This window comes from Pelecanus crispus, chromosome 16 (genome assembly GCF_030463565.1).
Source record: "Pelecanus crispus isolate bPelCri1 chromosome 16, bPelCri1.pri, whole genome shotgun sequence".
NCBI classification, from domain to species: domain Eukaryota; kingdom Metazoa; phylum Chordata; class Aves; order Pelecaniformes; family Pelecanidae; genus Pelecanus; species Pelecanus crispus.
Window position 1 is genome coordinate 6,078,278 of NC_134658.1, and position 14,542 is coordinate 6,092,819.

The 14,542-nt window shown below is 45.7% G+C and overlaps 1 protein-coding gene across 2 annotated transcripts in view; it reads right to left on the reverse strand.

The window, feature by feature from the left end:
• Nucleotides 1–11,937, reverse strand: part of MACO1 (macoilin 1) — a 30,995-nt gene extending 19,058 nt beyond the window's left edge. For both annotated transcript variants that reach the window (XM_075721992.1, XM_075721991.1), the window contains exons 1-3: nt 11,858–11,937; nt 2,107–2,248; nt 1,278–1,404 (exon numbers count right to left, since the gene is read on the reverse strand). In XM_075721992.1, the coding sequence (XP_075578107.1) occupies nt 1,278–1,404; nt 2,107–2,248; nt 11,858–11,937 (349 nt within the window). The remainder of the gene's footprint in view (nt 1–1,277; nt 1,405–2,106; nt 2,249–11,857) is intronic.
• Nucleotides 11,938–14,542: the final 2,605 nt, after the last annotated feature.

A 14,542-nucleotide genomic window follows, 5' to 3' on the forward strand; every position in this document is an offset into this window, starting at 1 on the left:
CAGAAACTGTCAGCTTAAAGGGACTCAACATTTCAGCTAGGTAGACATACCACCTAAAAAGATTGTAACTTCCTAAAAAAAACCACAAAACCCAAAACCCAAACCAAGAAAAAAAAGAGCAAGTTCCCATCACCTTAGACAAGCATTTAAAAAAGAAGAATCCCTAAGGTTGCAATGATTAAGGTATTAAACAAGCTCAATAACTACAGTTAAAACTGTCCCATCAGGTTTTTCCTTTAGGGTTTCTAAACATCGACCCTGACAACAAATTCAGATAACACTTTAACATCTTAATACAACCCTAAAAATAACTCCAGATTTTTTACGTATTTTAAATTGGGCAGCAACTGGTTCACAGTGTATTCCATTAGCTCCCACATTGTCATCAGTATAAATGACTAACTTGTCAGAAAGATGACTGCTTTCACCAGTAAGCTGAGAAATGATCCATGCTATCCTGCAAATTCTTGTGATCTGACGGCAAGTCTAACATGAAATGCTAAAAAAGTCCCAAATCCCAAGGACTTGGGCAGGGAAAAGTTACTAAAAAAAAACCCCAAAACCCACAACAACAACAACAAAATCAAGTTTCATTCCTGAATTTTTTTGATTGAGGGAAAGACATATACGTAACCCACGTCAAGTATTAGTGCTCATGCAAAATAAACCACCTCCCCCCAATCCAATGGCTGCCCCAAAACCCCAGGATTTATTAAAAAAATACAGACCCAAACAACCAAGGATTAAAAAAAAAAAAGGCGGGGGGGGGGGCAAGGAGAAGATTTCTCCACACATTTCAAACTGTTGGGGCAGCCACTGGTATTACCAGCCTTTTTGCTCCAAAACTGAATCCAGTTGACACAAAGATTTGACTAATAGGAATTTAAACTATTATAATAACCAAAATTAAGAACACACTAATAGAGTAGGAAGAACGTAACACTGTTTCACAACTTTTTGTATGTACTCTGTATTTGTTGAATTACTGCAGAAGTGTTTTGAAGTCAGGATTTTTTTTTTTTTTTTTCTGCTCTGGAATTCCTGTTTATACACCTTCAGTTCCATTGGTCATGTGTTAATGATTACTACAAGATCCACCCAGACATGAATCAAGTGCAAACTGGCATACTAACAGAAGCAAAAGAACATTTTTCAACTATAACAAAAGTGCATTAAAACCAACGTGGTAACAAATAGAAGAGGGTTTCTGCATGCTAATAAAAGCTGGAAGATACATATTGAAAGCAGTAAGTTATAAATCAAAAATAGTGACCTACCTGTGTGCCAGACATACTGTACCCAAACATACGTGCTGGCAGCAAAAAACAGCCATTGTATTGGTATGAAGAGCAGACATATTATATTTGATGTGAATGCTACACAAACAAAAAATACTGAAAAGGCCTAAAAGAAAGGAGGGGTGGGGGAAAAGAAGGGTGTTTTGGTTTATTCCAGCAAATATTACCAGTTTATTTATTAATGGTGACACCACAATGATTTCAACATAGAAACACTAGTGCTGTTTATAATCAGGGCAAAGAAATGGAGCAGCCTAGCCAACAAAAGTAGAAACTTGGCCAATTAAGAGAGAACAAGCACAACTTGAGAATTTGTGCCCATCCACTCTTCCAACTAATCTCCAAACAGCTATATTTATTCGTTATTATTTTGTTTGAAGACTTTCATTTACACTCTTGATATAATATTATAATTACTATATTCTCCTTCTGGAAAACAACCAACCAACCAGCAGCATCATTTACTCTCCGAGAGAGTAGTAAATATCTAAACAGGCAAGGGCTTCTGTTTTATGTTAAAGAAAACCCTGTTATACAGGGATCTAAACCAATTCACTAATCTCAAGAATTCAAACAATATTTTCCTATGGCAAAAATCTGATGGCTATATATTTCACTTCCACTTGCCACAGATAAAACAGGTAGTCAGAGAGAAGAGACTTGAGCCCAGGTCACCTAGTCACTTGAAAATTCCTCCTCTCGTGAAAATGATCACCAGCACCATTAAGTTAGTTGTGTAACATGGGATATGCCCTGAAACGTTGCAGGATTTCCCTACAAAGGGACAGTAATTTTGTGTTATACTTACCAAACCCTGGTATCTGAAGGAATCGTAAACGCTCCTGATGAAGAGCCAGAACGGCCACAGATACTCAAATCTGAACTCCAGGACAAAATCTGCCAACAGTACTAGGGCCCACACTACCAGGAACTTCAGATACAGAAAAGTACTGTAAAAAAAAAAAGTCATTTCAGGTCAGTATTTCCAGTAGAGAGACTGACTTTTTTTTTTTTTTTTAAATTAACAGTTCAGGAATAAAAACTATAGACAACTATAACACAGGTAAGAAAACCTCATTCAAAATAATTCTACAAAATAGGTAGTTTTATTACTACATTAAAATCAGGCCTGGTCTAATGAAGTTAATTACATTTGTTTTTGCAGTAGCAAAGAAAAAGAAGGCTCGCTGCTCTTACGAGACATTCAGCGACAACCTCCCTTTAGCTTTGCAGCGTACTTCTACAAAGTGAAGTCTTGCCAACAGGTACGCTGCCACAGCTGAAATGCTGCTCTTCTAGCCTGCACTCTTGCACTTGGAGCTCAGGAATTTCTGTGCTCCCTCTCCTCAACAGACTGCAGATGTTCACTCATTTTCCACATTTAACACAGACAAACTGCAACACCAATAAATTGAGATATATTTTAAGCCTCTAACTATAGCAATTAGGAAGACTGTTTTGATACTGAGTTGTCAGAGATATTTGGAAACATTCACATTAAAGTCAATGCAGCCATTTAAAAAAAAAAACCTCAAAAACAACAGAAAAATGAAGGCACATGAGACTTGAGACCAGACGGTCTAACTTCTATTTTTTTAATTATTTCAAAGCCACATTCTCTTATTCTTAGTCCTGCATTTTGAACCATCAATGATCCTTCTTGGCTACAGAGCTCAAAGTATTTTGAGATCGTACCTAACACACACGAGAGCACTTGAGAGACCAGCCCAATCCATCCTGCTAAGAAAGAAACAGCAAAGCCCCTTTTCCCCCAAAACGCAGCACCCAGAGATCTAGTGTGTTACTCCAGCACCCCAAAATGCAACTACCTTGCACTGGATTGGGTTACAACAAAGGTGGGGTTTTTAAATATCTTTTTATTTTTTAAATCAAGGGCAGTTCTTTTTCTTTTTAGTAACTTATTTTTCCTCCTCTATCATACTGCCACTGCCAACAAAACCAGTAGAACTTTGCCCTGGAATGTTTACTGATAAGTTGCCAAGAGTTTGCACGCACAGTGCCAGGTAGGGTCAAGTTTCTGCACCGCTCACGGACACGTGGCTTTTTTTAGGAAGTTGTTCAGAGCTTCAGAGAAGATACAAAATACAAAACTTGCATGAAAAGGGTTAGGTACCAGCAGAGGTTTAGAAGCAACTGGACTACTCGTGCAGTTACCCCTCACGTCGCTCGTCACACGAGCTCAGCTTCCAAACCACGCGACCGGGCAAACACTTTGATTTCTTGCGAATCAAAGATGAACTGCATACACCTGAAAGCGACCCTTATCAACTGTCCTGGCCCTGCAGCTTCCCCCAGGGGAAGAGTTTCTGCTAGGCTTTCCCGCTGGATGCTACCAGGCTCTCCCCAAAAGCCCAGTGCCGAGGTTTTCACTGTGACTGGATCCCCTGAAAGGAATTGCTTCAGTGGAACTACTTACAGAAATGCTCTCAAATGTCCTCACATGAGTGTATGCTTTAAATCAGCACAAGCTAAACAAAGACTTCATAGAAAATACACTTGTGAAGTCTGAGACAAACAAGCAACTATTCCTACATTTAACCCACCCCGGCCTCCCCCCACCCACCTTTTTGAATATTCTGTATCTGGAGTTTAACCTAATGGGACTAAAAAAAATAAAAATGCAAATAAAGAGGCTACAGGAAGCACTTTAATGGAAACAAAATTAATGACACGCACTCGGAAAAGTTAAGGTACTGCTTTTTTTCAGTTTTTACAGAACCATCCCCAGCGACTTAGTCAAAAATTACTCTTGGAGAAGAATGAAACTGCAGCATAAGTATTATAAAGAAGAAAAAAAAACCCACAACAAAACCCAACCAACCAAAACCCACCAAAAAAACCTTAAATGGACGTTTGTCCTGACAGATTATGCTTGCATATGCTGCTGTTCTCTGTTTATTTAAAGTTTAAATCTTCAAGAGAAATCTGTAAAAAGCAGCTGCATTCAGAGAATACTTGGACATAAAAGGACAGACACTTGGGTACGCAGCCACCACTGTGTTCATTTTGATCGTGCTGTTGGATTGTGCATGTGCAGCTCTTAAGATTTGAGAAAATATATAAAGGCATTGCACCGAGGCGACCATTATTCTGTCTGTTTAGCTGGAAAAGCAGTTGTGTTGCGTAGGCACTTTTTCCTGGGTTAAAGTTACGGCTATTGTTTATTTTTCTGCCACTGAAATCCATAGAGACTACATTTTTCCTAGCAAATTAGGGTTATCAGAACTAATGCTTTTCAAGTGTTAAGTGCCACTCTAAGTCAAAGCATTTGCTGAATAAGAGTTCTGTAATACAGCCATTAAAGTGATTTCTAATATTAAATTCATATCAATCTGAAGGCCGTGGTGACATTTACCACCTTTTACACTGGAATTGCAACAATACAACATTTGTAATAAGGTTTTCCCAACAAAATCAAAGAGCCTACTTCTCAGTAATCTGAAGGACTCAAAAGCAATTAAGAATTTAATGAGTACAAGACTAAGACAAGAAAGTTATTTCCTTTTATAAAAGACTTCATCCACTTATGTTGGCCTCAGCAACAAACACGGTTGTGTAACATATTCTACATATGCATTCAGCTGCATGAGTCCACATGCACACACGCGCTCATAGAAAACGTCATAAAGGTACTATATGCCATCAATTGTTTGGGGCATTTTTTGGGTTTGGGGGTTTTTGCGTCCCCCTGCCCCCAATTAAAGCATGCAGGACTGCAGGGTCGGAGACTGCAGTCCACAACTAAACACTCCAGCCCAGCTTTAAAATAAAATGGATATTGATAGCAGCCTAAAGACATCGGCTCCCTCCTCGAAACGGGCTGGTTTTACAACCTGCGCTGGGCTTCCACGCTGCCAGAGTTACGTACAGAGCTGGGTTACAACCAGCTCGGGTGCCTTTGCAGCACGCTGCAGTCCGCAGACGGCAATGAGGCTTTGTAGGCGGAAGAAAGGAACGCGCATCCCGGCTTCCCTTCTTCCATAAAGGCACGCTGCACACCAAGATTTGCTGTTCCTGGCAAGCACACGGCTCATCGGTTAATTTACAAGTGCTTAGTGAACGGACACCTCTTCAGTGAACGCTTAAATTAGTGATAGCTGAAAAACATCCAGCGAGAATTAAACCCCCAAAGAAAAACAGGCTTATGTTTCATACAACAGACCTTTCATATAAGATCACATGAATGAAATGACTAACAAAATTTAGCAGTAGCCCTCCTCCCTTTCTCTGCTTTGTACTGGCCACTTTTACTTCATCTTTGCCCTTCGATCCCTCGATTCCTTCCCGACACCATTCTTCCCTTCAGCGCGTTCCTGTTGTTATCCAGTCTCTGTCCCCACCGCGCCTCCGCTCCAACACGCTCATCCTACAACCGAGACAGCCGGCGCTCCTTCGGAATCCAGCACCAGCCATTTGGTGCTGGGAACCTCCGATAGTCATTGATCTTTCTGGGCACATCCGCACACTTCTCCAATTTTGATAGCTGCTGCGTCAGTATCCTCACTTCGAGATAATATTCACTAGGCGAAGTGCTTTCTAACCTCTGTAGCCCTTATAGTAGAAAGGCTCAAATATATTCCATAATGCCAATTATAATTCCAAGTTTGCTCTCAATAGAGGGGAAGATTGTTGCAGATAAATACCTAAAATCTGGGTTATCCAATTTTCTGACACATGTTAAAAAAAAAATCTGACTTCAGTGATCTGACAGAGGTTTAAGGAGGACAGGGCTTCCCCTATAAAACTAGCATATGGTGTCTAATCTTGTAGGGTAATACAAGACGAGGGGGAAGGATGGACACATTCATGAGAAGAGCAGGGTACCAAACGGGAAGGAGCAGCGATTACAGTGCTGCAAATTCTGTGAAAGGTCAATTGATTGCTAATGTATACTGAAAATAAAGATTTATTCATAACCCAACAGTGGCTGTGCTCCCCCTTTGAATTTTCAAACAAATAATTTTCCTCCTTATTCCTCCTCCCCCCTGCCTCAAGTGCCAGATGCCATTTCCTTTTTTTTTTTTTCCCCTCCTGTTCTTTGTTCTCTTTTTATTGCCCCACAGAAACAGATATTGTGCTTGCTGTAAGGTAAAAATATTAAAAAAAAAAAAACACTAGAAAAAATTATGCTCCCCAAATCCAAACTGGTAGCAAATTAAACCTCCATTCCACCCCACTATTATCAGCAAGTGCCAAAAGCTGGAAAGTGAATCTTAGCAGAATTGATGGCACATTTCATTTTGCAGCCTGACTCACACAAGGCAACGGAGTGGAAGGCATCTTGAGGCTGGCAGGGCACCAAATGCAGAGGCAGGCTTTAGAAAGGTGAAGCTCAGCACGCGTGTGAAATTACCAAATAGTCAACAGCCACCATCTCAAGGTTACCCATCCAATGCCAGACAGAACACTGGGGATGCCGACTGACCATCACTGGAGATTTTCAGATAAAAAAGCTTTACATATGTCAAGACACAAATATATAGACACAGGTAAGATTATTGCTAGCGGACAAAAAAAAGCAGTCCAGAATGAGCACAGGAAGTATGCAAGAGAGAAAACATGACTGCTGGGATGTGGTATGCATATTGGAAACTTAGGCAAAATACTTGCCAACTACATTTTTGAAAAGGAAGAGAAATGTAAAGAATCCCAGGAAACCTCCCTGACTACTTATTCAGTCTCTTGATACGGCACAGAACACACCAATCACTGAACTATGGAAATGTAAGGAACAGAAGACAAAACAGAAAACTCTTACAGTCATTCTGGAAGCAAGCGTAACAGACTGCTGAACCACAGGCATATAATCAGCAATCAGTATTGTGGTACTGAAACAAGCGAAACTGTTAGCCCACTATGGTAACTCAGCTGAAAAGACCCGAATCCAGAACGCATAAAATAAAGCTAGAGGAATTGCAGTGTGCAGGGAATGAAAGTCCCTGGCAGAGGGAAGCAATATTACATGTACCATTGGGGTTGACACAGTAGAACACATTTAAATGTAAGCTAAATTAGATTTGAGACCTGAATTTAAGTTAAAGTCATAAAAGGTAGCACTGCTGGTTTGTTACAGACCTCCAGGGCAGGTTGAGAAGAAAATGTTTTTCCCCATGTAGGAAGCTTATAAAAAAAAGTGCCAGAATAAATCAGTAGGAAGAATCATTATGGATTTAAAAAAAAAAAAAAAAAAAAAAGAAAAAGCCTAAAAAAGGCCACATTCTTGGAGTTAGTAATAAACTGTTTTTCCTTACAGTTTATTTGGCTGTCAGCAGAGTCAAAAATCAAGTCCTTGGAAATAAGGCACATGAGAAGTTAGGTGGCACACAGAACCGCGCGAGTACCTGAGCAAAGGGATGACGGTATCAAGGAACGCGGCGCGGCTGGAGATGCCCGGGGCACAGACAGACTGCCTCTGTGCCATCGGCGGGGACCTCCGTAACCACCCGGAGATTACAGACACACACACATCCCCCCAGGCACTCACCTGGCTGCCAGCACAGGTAATGCCTGCGATGAAGGGCAATATATATACAGAGTGCTAAAAAAATCCTAATTCTAAAGGAACATACAGTGTTTACGGACTATTGTCAGGACATCCGTGATACATAGCATAAGTCAGCTGACGTGACAGCGTAACTTAAGCCAGTAACATGTGGAATTCATCTTGAAACTTAACCAGCTACAAAATTGGTACCAAGTGCCAATATGACTCAGTAGAGCCAAGACAAGCAGTATCAGCAATAAAGCTGAAGGATTTTAAATAGATCAAGGATGAGGACTGAGAAGACTTAGAAACAAGCAGTAACAAGTAAACTTTAATTGCTTAACTGATGACAAGCTGCAATGAATACTTTAATTAACAATTAAGGTTTTAATGCAGGCACAGTGTCAAAGGTATGAGATATTAATCACTCAAGCGTTGTAAAAGAATGGCAATGGATAGCGTAAAAAGTGTAAAAGGCAAAGTTTGGAGTGGACACTGCTGTTGTGGTTTAACCCGGCAGGCAGCTAAGCACCACGCAGCCATGTGCTCCCTCCCTCCCAGTGGGATGGGGGAGAAAGGTAAAACTCATGGGTTGAAATAAAGACAATTTAATAGGACAGAAAAGAAAGGGAAAATAATAATAATGATAAAAGAATATACAAGTGATGCACAATGCAATTGCTCACCACCTGCTGACGATGCACAGCCAGTTCCCGAGCAGCAGACCCGCCCCCCAGCCAGCTTTTCCCCCAGTTTCTATATGAGCATGATGTTGTATGGTATGGAATATCCCTTGGGTCAGTCGGGGTCAGCTGCCTGGCGATGTCCCCTCCCAACTTCTTGTGTCCCCTCCCAACTTCTTGTGCTCCCCCCCAGCCTGCTCGCTGCTGGGGCGCAAGGTAGAAAAGGCCTTGGCTCTGTGCAAGCACTGCTCAGCAGTAACGAAAACACCCCTGTGTTATCAACATTATTCTCATCCTAAATCCAAAACACAGCACTATACCAACTACTAGAAAGAAAATTAACTCTGCCCCAGCCAAAACCAGGACAACTGTGGAAATAACAACATCTCACAATTCTTACCATTAGTTTGTTGGTTTTGGAGATCTACTGAAAGCACAGTTGTGCTTTAATTATAACAACGTTCTTTCCCCAGATACTGCAATAGTCCTAAACAGCACAAGTCTTTACCATGCTTGCACATAATATTAGATTGGTTTTTCAGAGTACAGGTAGCAATATTCACTTGAAGCAGCGATACTGCACCGCTGGCATCCCAGGCTTCGGTCACAGCACACAGGAGCAAAGCTGCTCAGGGCAGCGCTGGCGTGCCACGTTACGCAGCACTTGTGCACAGCCTGAAGCACCCGAGAGCTGGAGATGGGGAGTAAAACTAACCTGAAAGGGTAAAAAAAGGCAGAAAGCCGAAGGAAGGAAAAACAGCAGAATGGAAAAAGCAGTCTAAAGAAGAATAGGGAGAGCAGCTGTTGAAAATTTGGTGGGGAAGGGGTTGGGGGGGGGGAAGACTGGTCAGGAATAACTTTGAAAGTGTTTATGAAGGGCTGAGGCCAAACAGTCCAGTTAATTCAGGTGGTGAATATTGGGGAAAGTACTTTAAAGAACTACAGCTGTAAAATTTCAAATAAGAAAGGTTGTGAACCCTTAAGCAAACTTGTTAAAAAGGATACTGCAGAAGTTGGCAAAAAAAATAACATTCAGGGAGACAGGATATTCACATTTTTCAATGCAACCCAGGATTTTGCATTTCTAGCTCTGTTCTGTGACTAGAAATTATTTTTCTATCGCTTCTTATAATCTGCTTCAGATTTACACATGTAGAGAACCCTGCCACCAGAGTTTTACTGCAGGACAACTCCTTCAGTGCTTCACCTGCTCCAGAACTCTTCAGCTTTGCAGCTCTCAACTACGCTCAGGTGTGTCTGTTAGTGACAGCTGTGCCTTGCTCTGCATTGCAAGATTGGAGAGGGAACAAGGATGGGAAGATTGATCTTAATTTAAAAAGCAAACAAAAACCCTACAAGAGTTAAGTATCTCAATCATGCTGTTTGTTCAGCCTAGCTGCTTTGCTTACAACACTACGATGCTACCTACTGATAACTGTATTTACTGGGTTTGTGTAAGCTGATGGTGACAATTAAGATAAGTTGAGTAAATAACTATACTAATGACAAGAATTTAGAAATCTGTAGTTATATGAGAAGCTACCTGTATGTAATCTCTCTGAATTATGGGGGGAAAGAAAAGAGGGGGGAAAAAAGAAAAGGAGGAGAGCAAAAGAAACAAAAGAGCCACAATCCATGTAGAGGTACCTCTCTCTGGTTAGACTTCCAAGGAGGCAAGCCTTCATACCAGTTTCTCTTTTCTTTCTGCGGGACAATACTTTGAAGTCACTGACGACTTCTGTTTATCAAAATGCCACGTGAAACAAAGGCTAAAAGTCCTATTTCTGAACTACAGCATTCCGGGAGAAGTTAGTACAAGAAGCCAGATGTCTCTATGAGCTGTTCACGCAACTACAACAGCTCTACACGCTGAACACACTCCTCATCTGGTGGTGTTCTCATCCTTTTCTGGTTTTCCTTCCTTCTCTCACCCCTCTTTTCCAGCCAGTCACCTCAAAGGTAATGGAGAGAGCGTGATTTGGAATGACTTTTGAAAACTAACTAATTATATAATAAATTGCTTACATTTGGGTTATTTTCTTAAGACTAGTCATTTTAAATATTAACTTCTAAGCAATAGATGGTTTTTTCTTTAATGTTCTAAGCACTGTTTTCTCAAAACCTGGGAGTCTAAAGCAACAAGATGCCCTCTACTTTCAAGTGGAGATTCACTACAACTAGGATGAGCAGTATATTGTGACAATTTTGTTACAGTCAGAGCTCACCATCAACTGTTTCCCTCATGCAAAGCCAACATCTGCATTGTATGAGTTTGCTCGAGTTTCCAGCCACTGCACATATAAACCTCAACTCAACTAGAAACAGAAATGGGACATTATGCTCACTATAACTTTCAAAAGCCAGCTTTCTAGCCTCTACTAAAACAAACTCCTCTTTATTCAGAAATAATTACTGTACTTCATATAAAAATTGGCATACTTAGATACCCTGGAAGCCAGAGCTCTACAATACTCTTTAAAATATGCTCACAACAAGCAAATGCTTAGGAACCTGTGTTTCGGTGCGTTCTGCGCGTAAACACCTGGAAAGCATGCTTTTATTCCCAGGCACCGATGAGCTACTTCCCGCGTCTGGCAACGCGGATCTCATTTCACTACAGCTCCCTTTGCTATTTCGTAGGTCAGAGGCGAGTCCGATACCCACTGTGCTCTCACCACCGCAAGGCCATCCATCCCTGCTCCAGGCGGCACCCGCGCAGGTTCCTGCTCGCGTCCCTCACCGCTAGACCTATCGCTCTCGTGGTGCTTCCACTGCGGAGGCCACGGCACGGGGCCCTTCGCCGCCACGTGAAAGCCAGGTTAACCTCAGCGCCGAGGCTGCCGCCCGCCAAAAGCCAGCGGCCCAGACGCCAGCCTGCTCTGCCACGCCGCCGAAGCACGGCGGCACGCAGGTTTGGCACCCCTGGGAAAGCCCAGCCGGGAGCGAGCCGGGTGGGAAGCCTGCCACGGGAGACAGGAGAGGGGCCCCCCGCCCCACCGCAGGGTGCGAAGCCCCGGGAGGCGGCGGTCTGGCGGGGGGAGGAGGCTCCCACCGGCTGCCTCCTCCAGGCAGCGCCGACAGGACCTTGGCCAGCAGCTCCCCCCACGCCCCGCGCTCTCCCCCGGCCCCGCCGCAGCCGGGAGCGGCCATGGCGGGGGGGCGGCGGGCCCGGCGCGGCCTAGCGGCGGCGAGAGCAGGCGGCGGGGCGGGGCAGCGCCCGAGGGGAGCCGGGGCGCCATGTCGAGCGCGGCCCCCGCTGACAGAGGCGGGGCAGCCGCTGAGAGGACCGGGGCGCGCGGGGACCGGGGCGGCGCGTCCCCCCCTCCCCCCCACCCCCGTCCCTCCCCGCCACCCCGGCGGCCGCTCGGTACCTGCCGTAGATGCCCTCGGTGATGCGGTTCCGCTTGAGCGGCCGCCGCAGCTTGCTGCAGTCCGCGCTCCGCCGCTTCATCCTCCCGGCCGCCTCCGGCACGGCACGGCCCAGCCCAGCCCGGCCCGGCGGGCCCCGCCGCGCGTCCCGGCCCCGCGCTGCCCCGGCCCGCCCCGGTCACGGCAGCACCATCCGCCCCCGCGGGGGGTTCCCTCGCGCGGGGCTTTGTTGTTTTTTTTTTCTTTCCCCTGCTTTTTTTTTTTTTTTTTTTTCCCCGGGAAACAAAGAAATAAAAATAATTCCTGGTCCGTCCCTCCCCGCCGCGTCCCCCCGCGCAGCCGCCGCGCAGCGCCCCGCCTCTCCCAGCGCTGCCCAATCAAGCGGCTGACCTCGCCGGAATGACGGCTTGCTCGGCCAATCGGCAGCGGAAAACCACAGACGGACGGCCGAGGAGGCCCATGGCGGCATCAGACAGTTTGTCCCGCCCCACGCTGGCGGGTGGCCCGCCCACACCCTTGATTGACGGCCGCGAGAGCCCGTCAAAGAAAAGGCTTCGTGAATTGATGGCTTGTGGGCCAATATCTGAGTAGGTTTTGTTCTTCTCCCGCCTACTGTCCTTCTGGGCTGCTTCCCGCCCCTTATTATGATCGACAGCAAGGTTGCCCAATGGAAGAGACAAATAAAAATAAAAGGACAGCTCAGCTATCCATTCGGAAACGGAAGAAGGTGGGCTCAATTTCCTCTGTCAGCTTAGAGCTGAAGTACCGCCCCTCACAATTGATTGGCAACCTCGTTGGCAAATAGGCTGTTGGAAAAGGGAAAGCTAAGTCTCAGGGTGCAACGGTAAGAAGCAGCAGCTCGTCGCGCTCTGTGCTTCCCCCGCAGCGCGGCCCTATCCTGATGGCTTACCGGAGGGAAAAATACCCTCAGAGCGACTGACAGACTCCTCCAGCCAATAAAGGACGCATATAACAGAGTGACAAGGACTTGGTCCAATCGCGAGGCAGGAAGCCGGGGTGGGCGAGGCGACTCGGCCTCTTTTTCCCCTTATCCGCCCAAAGACGGACGGTGGCTGGAGATGAGCCAATCAGGGGCCATGAGGGAAGGCAGCCTTCGGCCAATGGGAGGCCAGTCCCTAAGGGAGGCCTGTTGGGAGGGGCGGAAGTTCAGCCAATGGGAGGCGGGGGGCGGGGCGGGGCGGTCCCGCCGCAGCCGCCGCTCGGGGTTGCCGAGTCACGGATGGGCACCGCCCCCGCCCCGCGCCGTCGCCGCTGCTTCAGGGCGCGGGGCCCGGGCTTTGGGCCTCCCCGTCCTGGGGGCCGCTCGGCAGAGCCCCCGCCGTAAGGCCTGTGGCCCCCTTTGGACTGTGGAAACCGTGAGGAAAGCAATGGTGGCCCCCGAGTCTGAGGGAGGCCGCCAAGGCGGGCGGGCCCGGCCCGGCCCCTCCGCCCGCCCTTCGGCTGACTGGAGGCTGGTGGTGCCTCGGCTTCCCCGGCCTCGCCCGGAGCTGGGCTGGGTGCCATGGGCCTGCCAGGCCTCTCGGGGGGATAACGGGCCTCCCTGAGCGAGGGTCATGTGACGCTGGGCCGAGCCTGAGCCGTGTAGGTCCCGATACGGCCTTGGAGCTGGCGCGGAGGAACGTACGGGAGGCGTCTGGTCCCCTCGGCTGAGTCGATGGGGACGTGTTGCTGGCAGGGGATCTCTAATTTGAAAGTTATTTTGTGTTTCGCCCTGCCTGAGATCACTGAGCTTAGGTCTTTCTGCTTGGGAGGGGGTTTAAGCTGGAAATCCGAGCATCAGCATTTACAGTGTGGCATGTCATCCTGAGGGGAAAACATGGGTGAATTCCTAGCCTTTGGTGTATTTTCCCTGAGTGTTAACGCTGACAAGGGACTTGGTAACAAGTGTCAAGCTAATTGTGTTCATTTGGCCAGGGCAGAACCGTGGAAGGAGTTCTGGGTCATTCTTATCCTGAGTATGAGTCCTAAGGGTTTGTCTTGCAGGAAACAGATGAAAACTAAATAGATATATTGCATTTACAAACCACACAAAGACACTGCATCAGTTAGCTAAATCAATTTCTAAGTTGCTGTTTGAGCTGTTACCTTTTTCTTGTCTACAGAAAGTTCACCAGGCATGCTGGCTCTGTCTGAATTACCCACATGATTACAGAGCTCCCATGGAAAGGCTGAATGTATCTTTCTAGATCTTTATAGATCTTCCTGCATCACGATCTTTCTGAAGTCAGAGCAGCGCTCTGCACATCTGGGAAAGTCCTTTGAATGTTGTTCAGGAGTTTCTGAAATGCTGGTGAGGATACTCAACTGAGTTTTATTAGGCCTGGGTAAAAGCTGGTAAAGCAATTTGATACTGCGCGTGAGGAGGGTGCAATTTATCACCACGAATGCGACCCTTTCACAGATGGCTTGAAAAATACTGTTGTGCCAAATAGCCTGGCTTTGCAGGAGGAATGTCCTAAAATATAAGTGAACTGGAGTTTTTTTTGCATGTGTTTGTCTGGTACATATTTCTGTCACCAGTAGGTGGCTTTCTACCCATTTGTATGCATTGTTACTATCGCAAACCCCAGCATGCAAGCACAGCGCTCAGTTTGAAATGGTCTCAAAGTAGAACTACCTTAACAGAGAAGCGTTCAATTTACCAAAAGGACAGTGAATACTGAGAA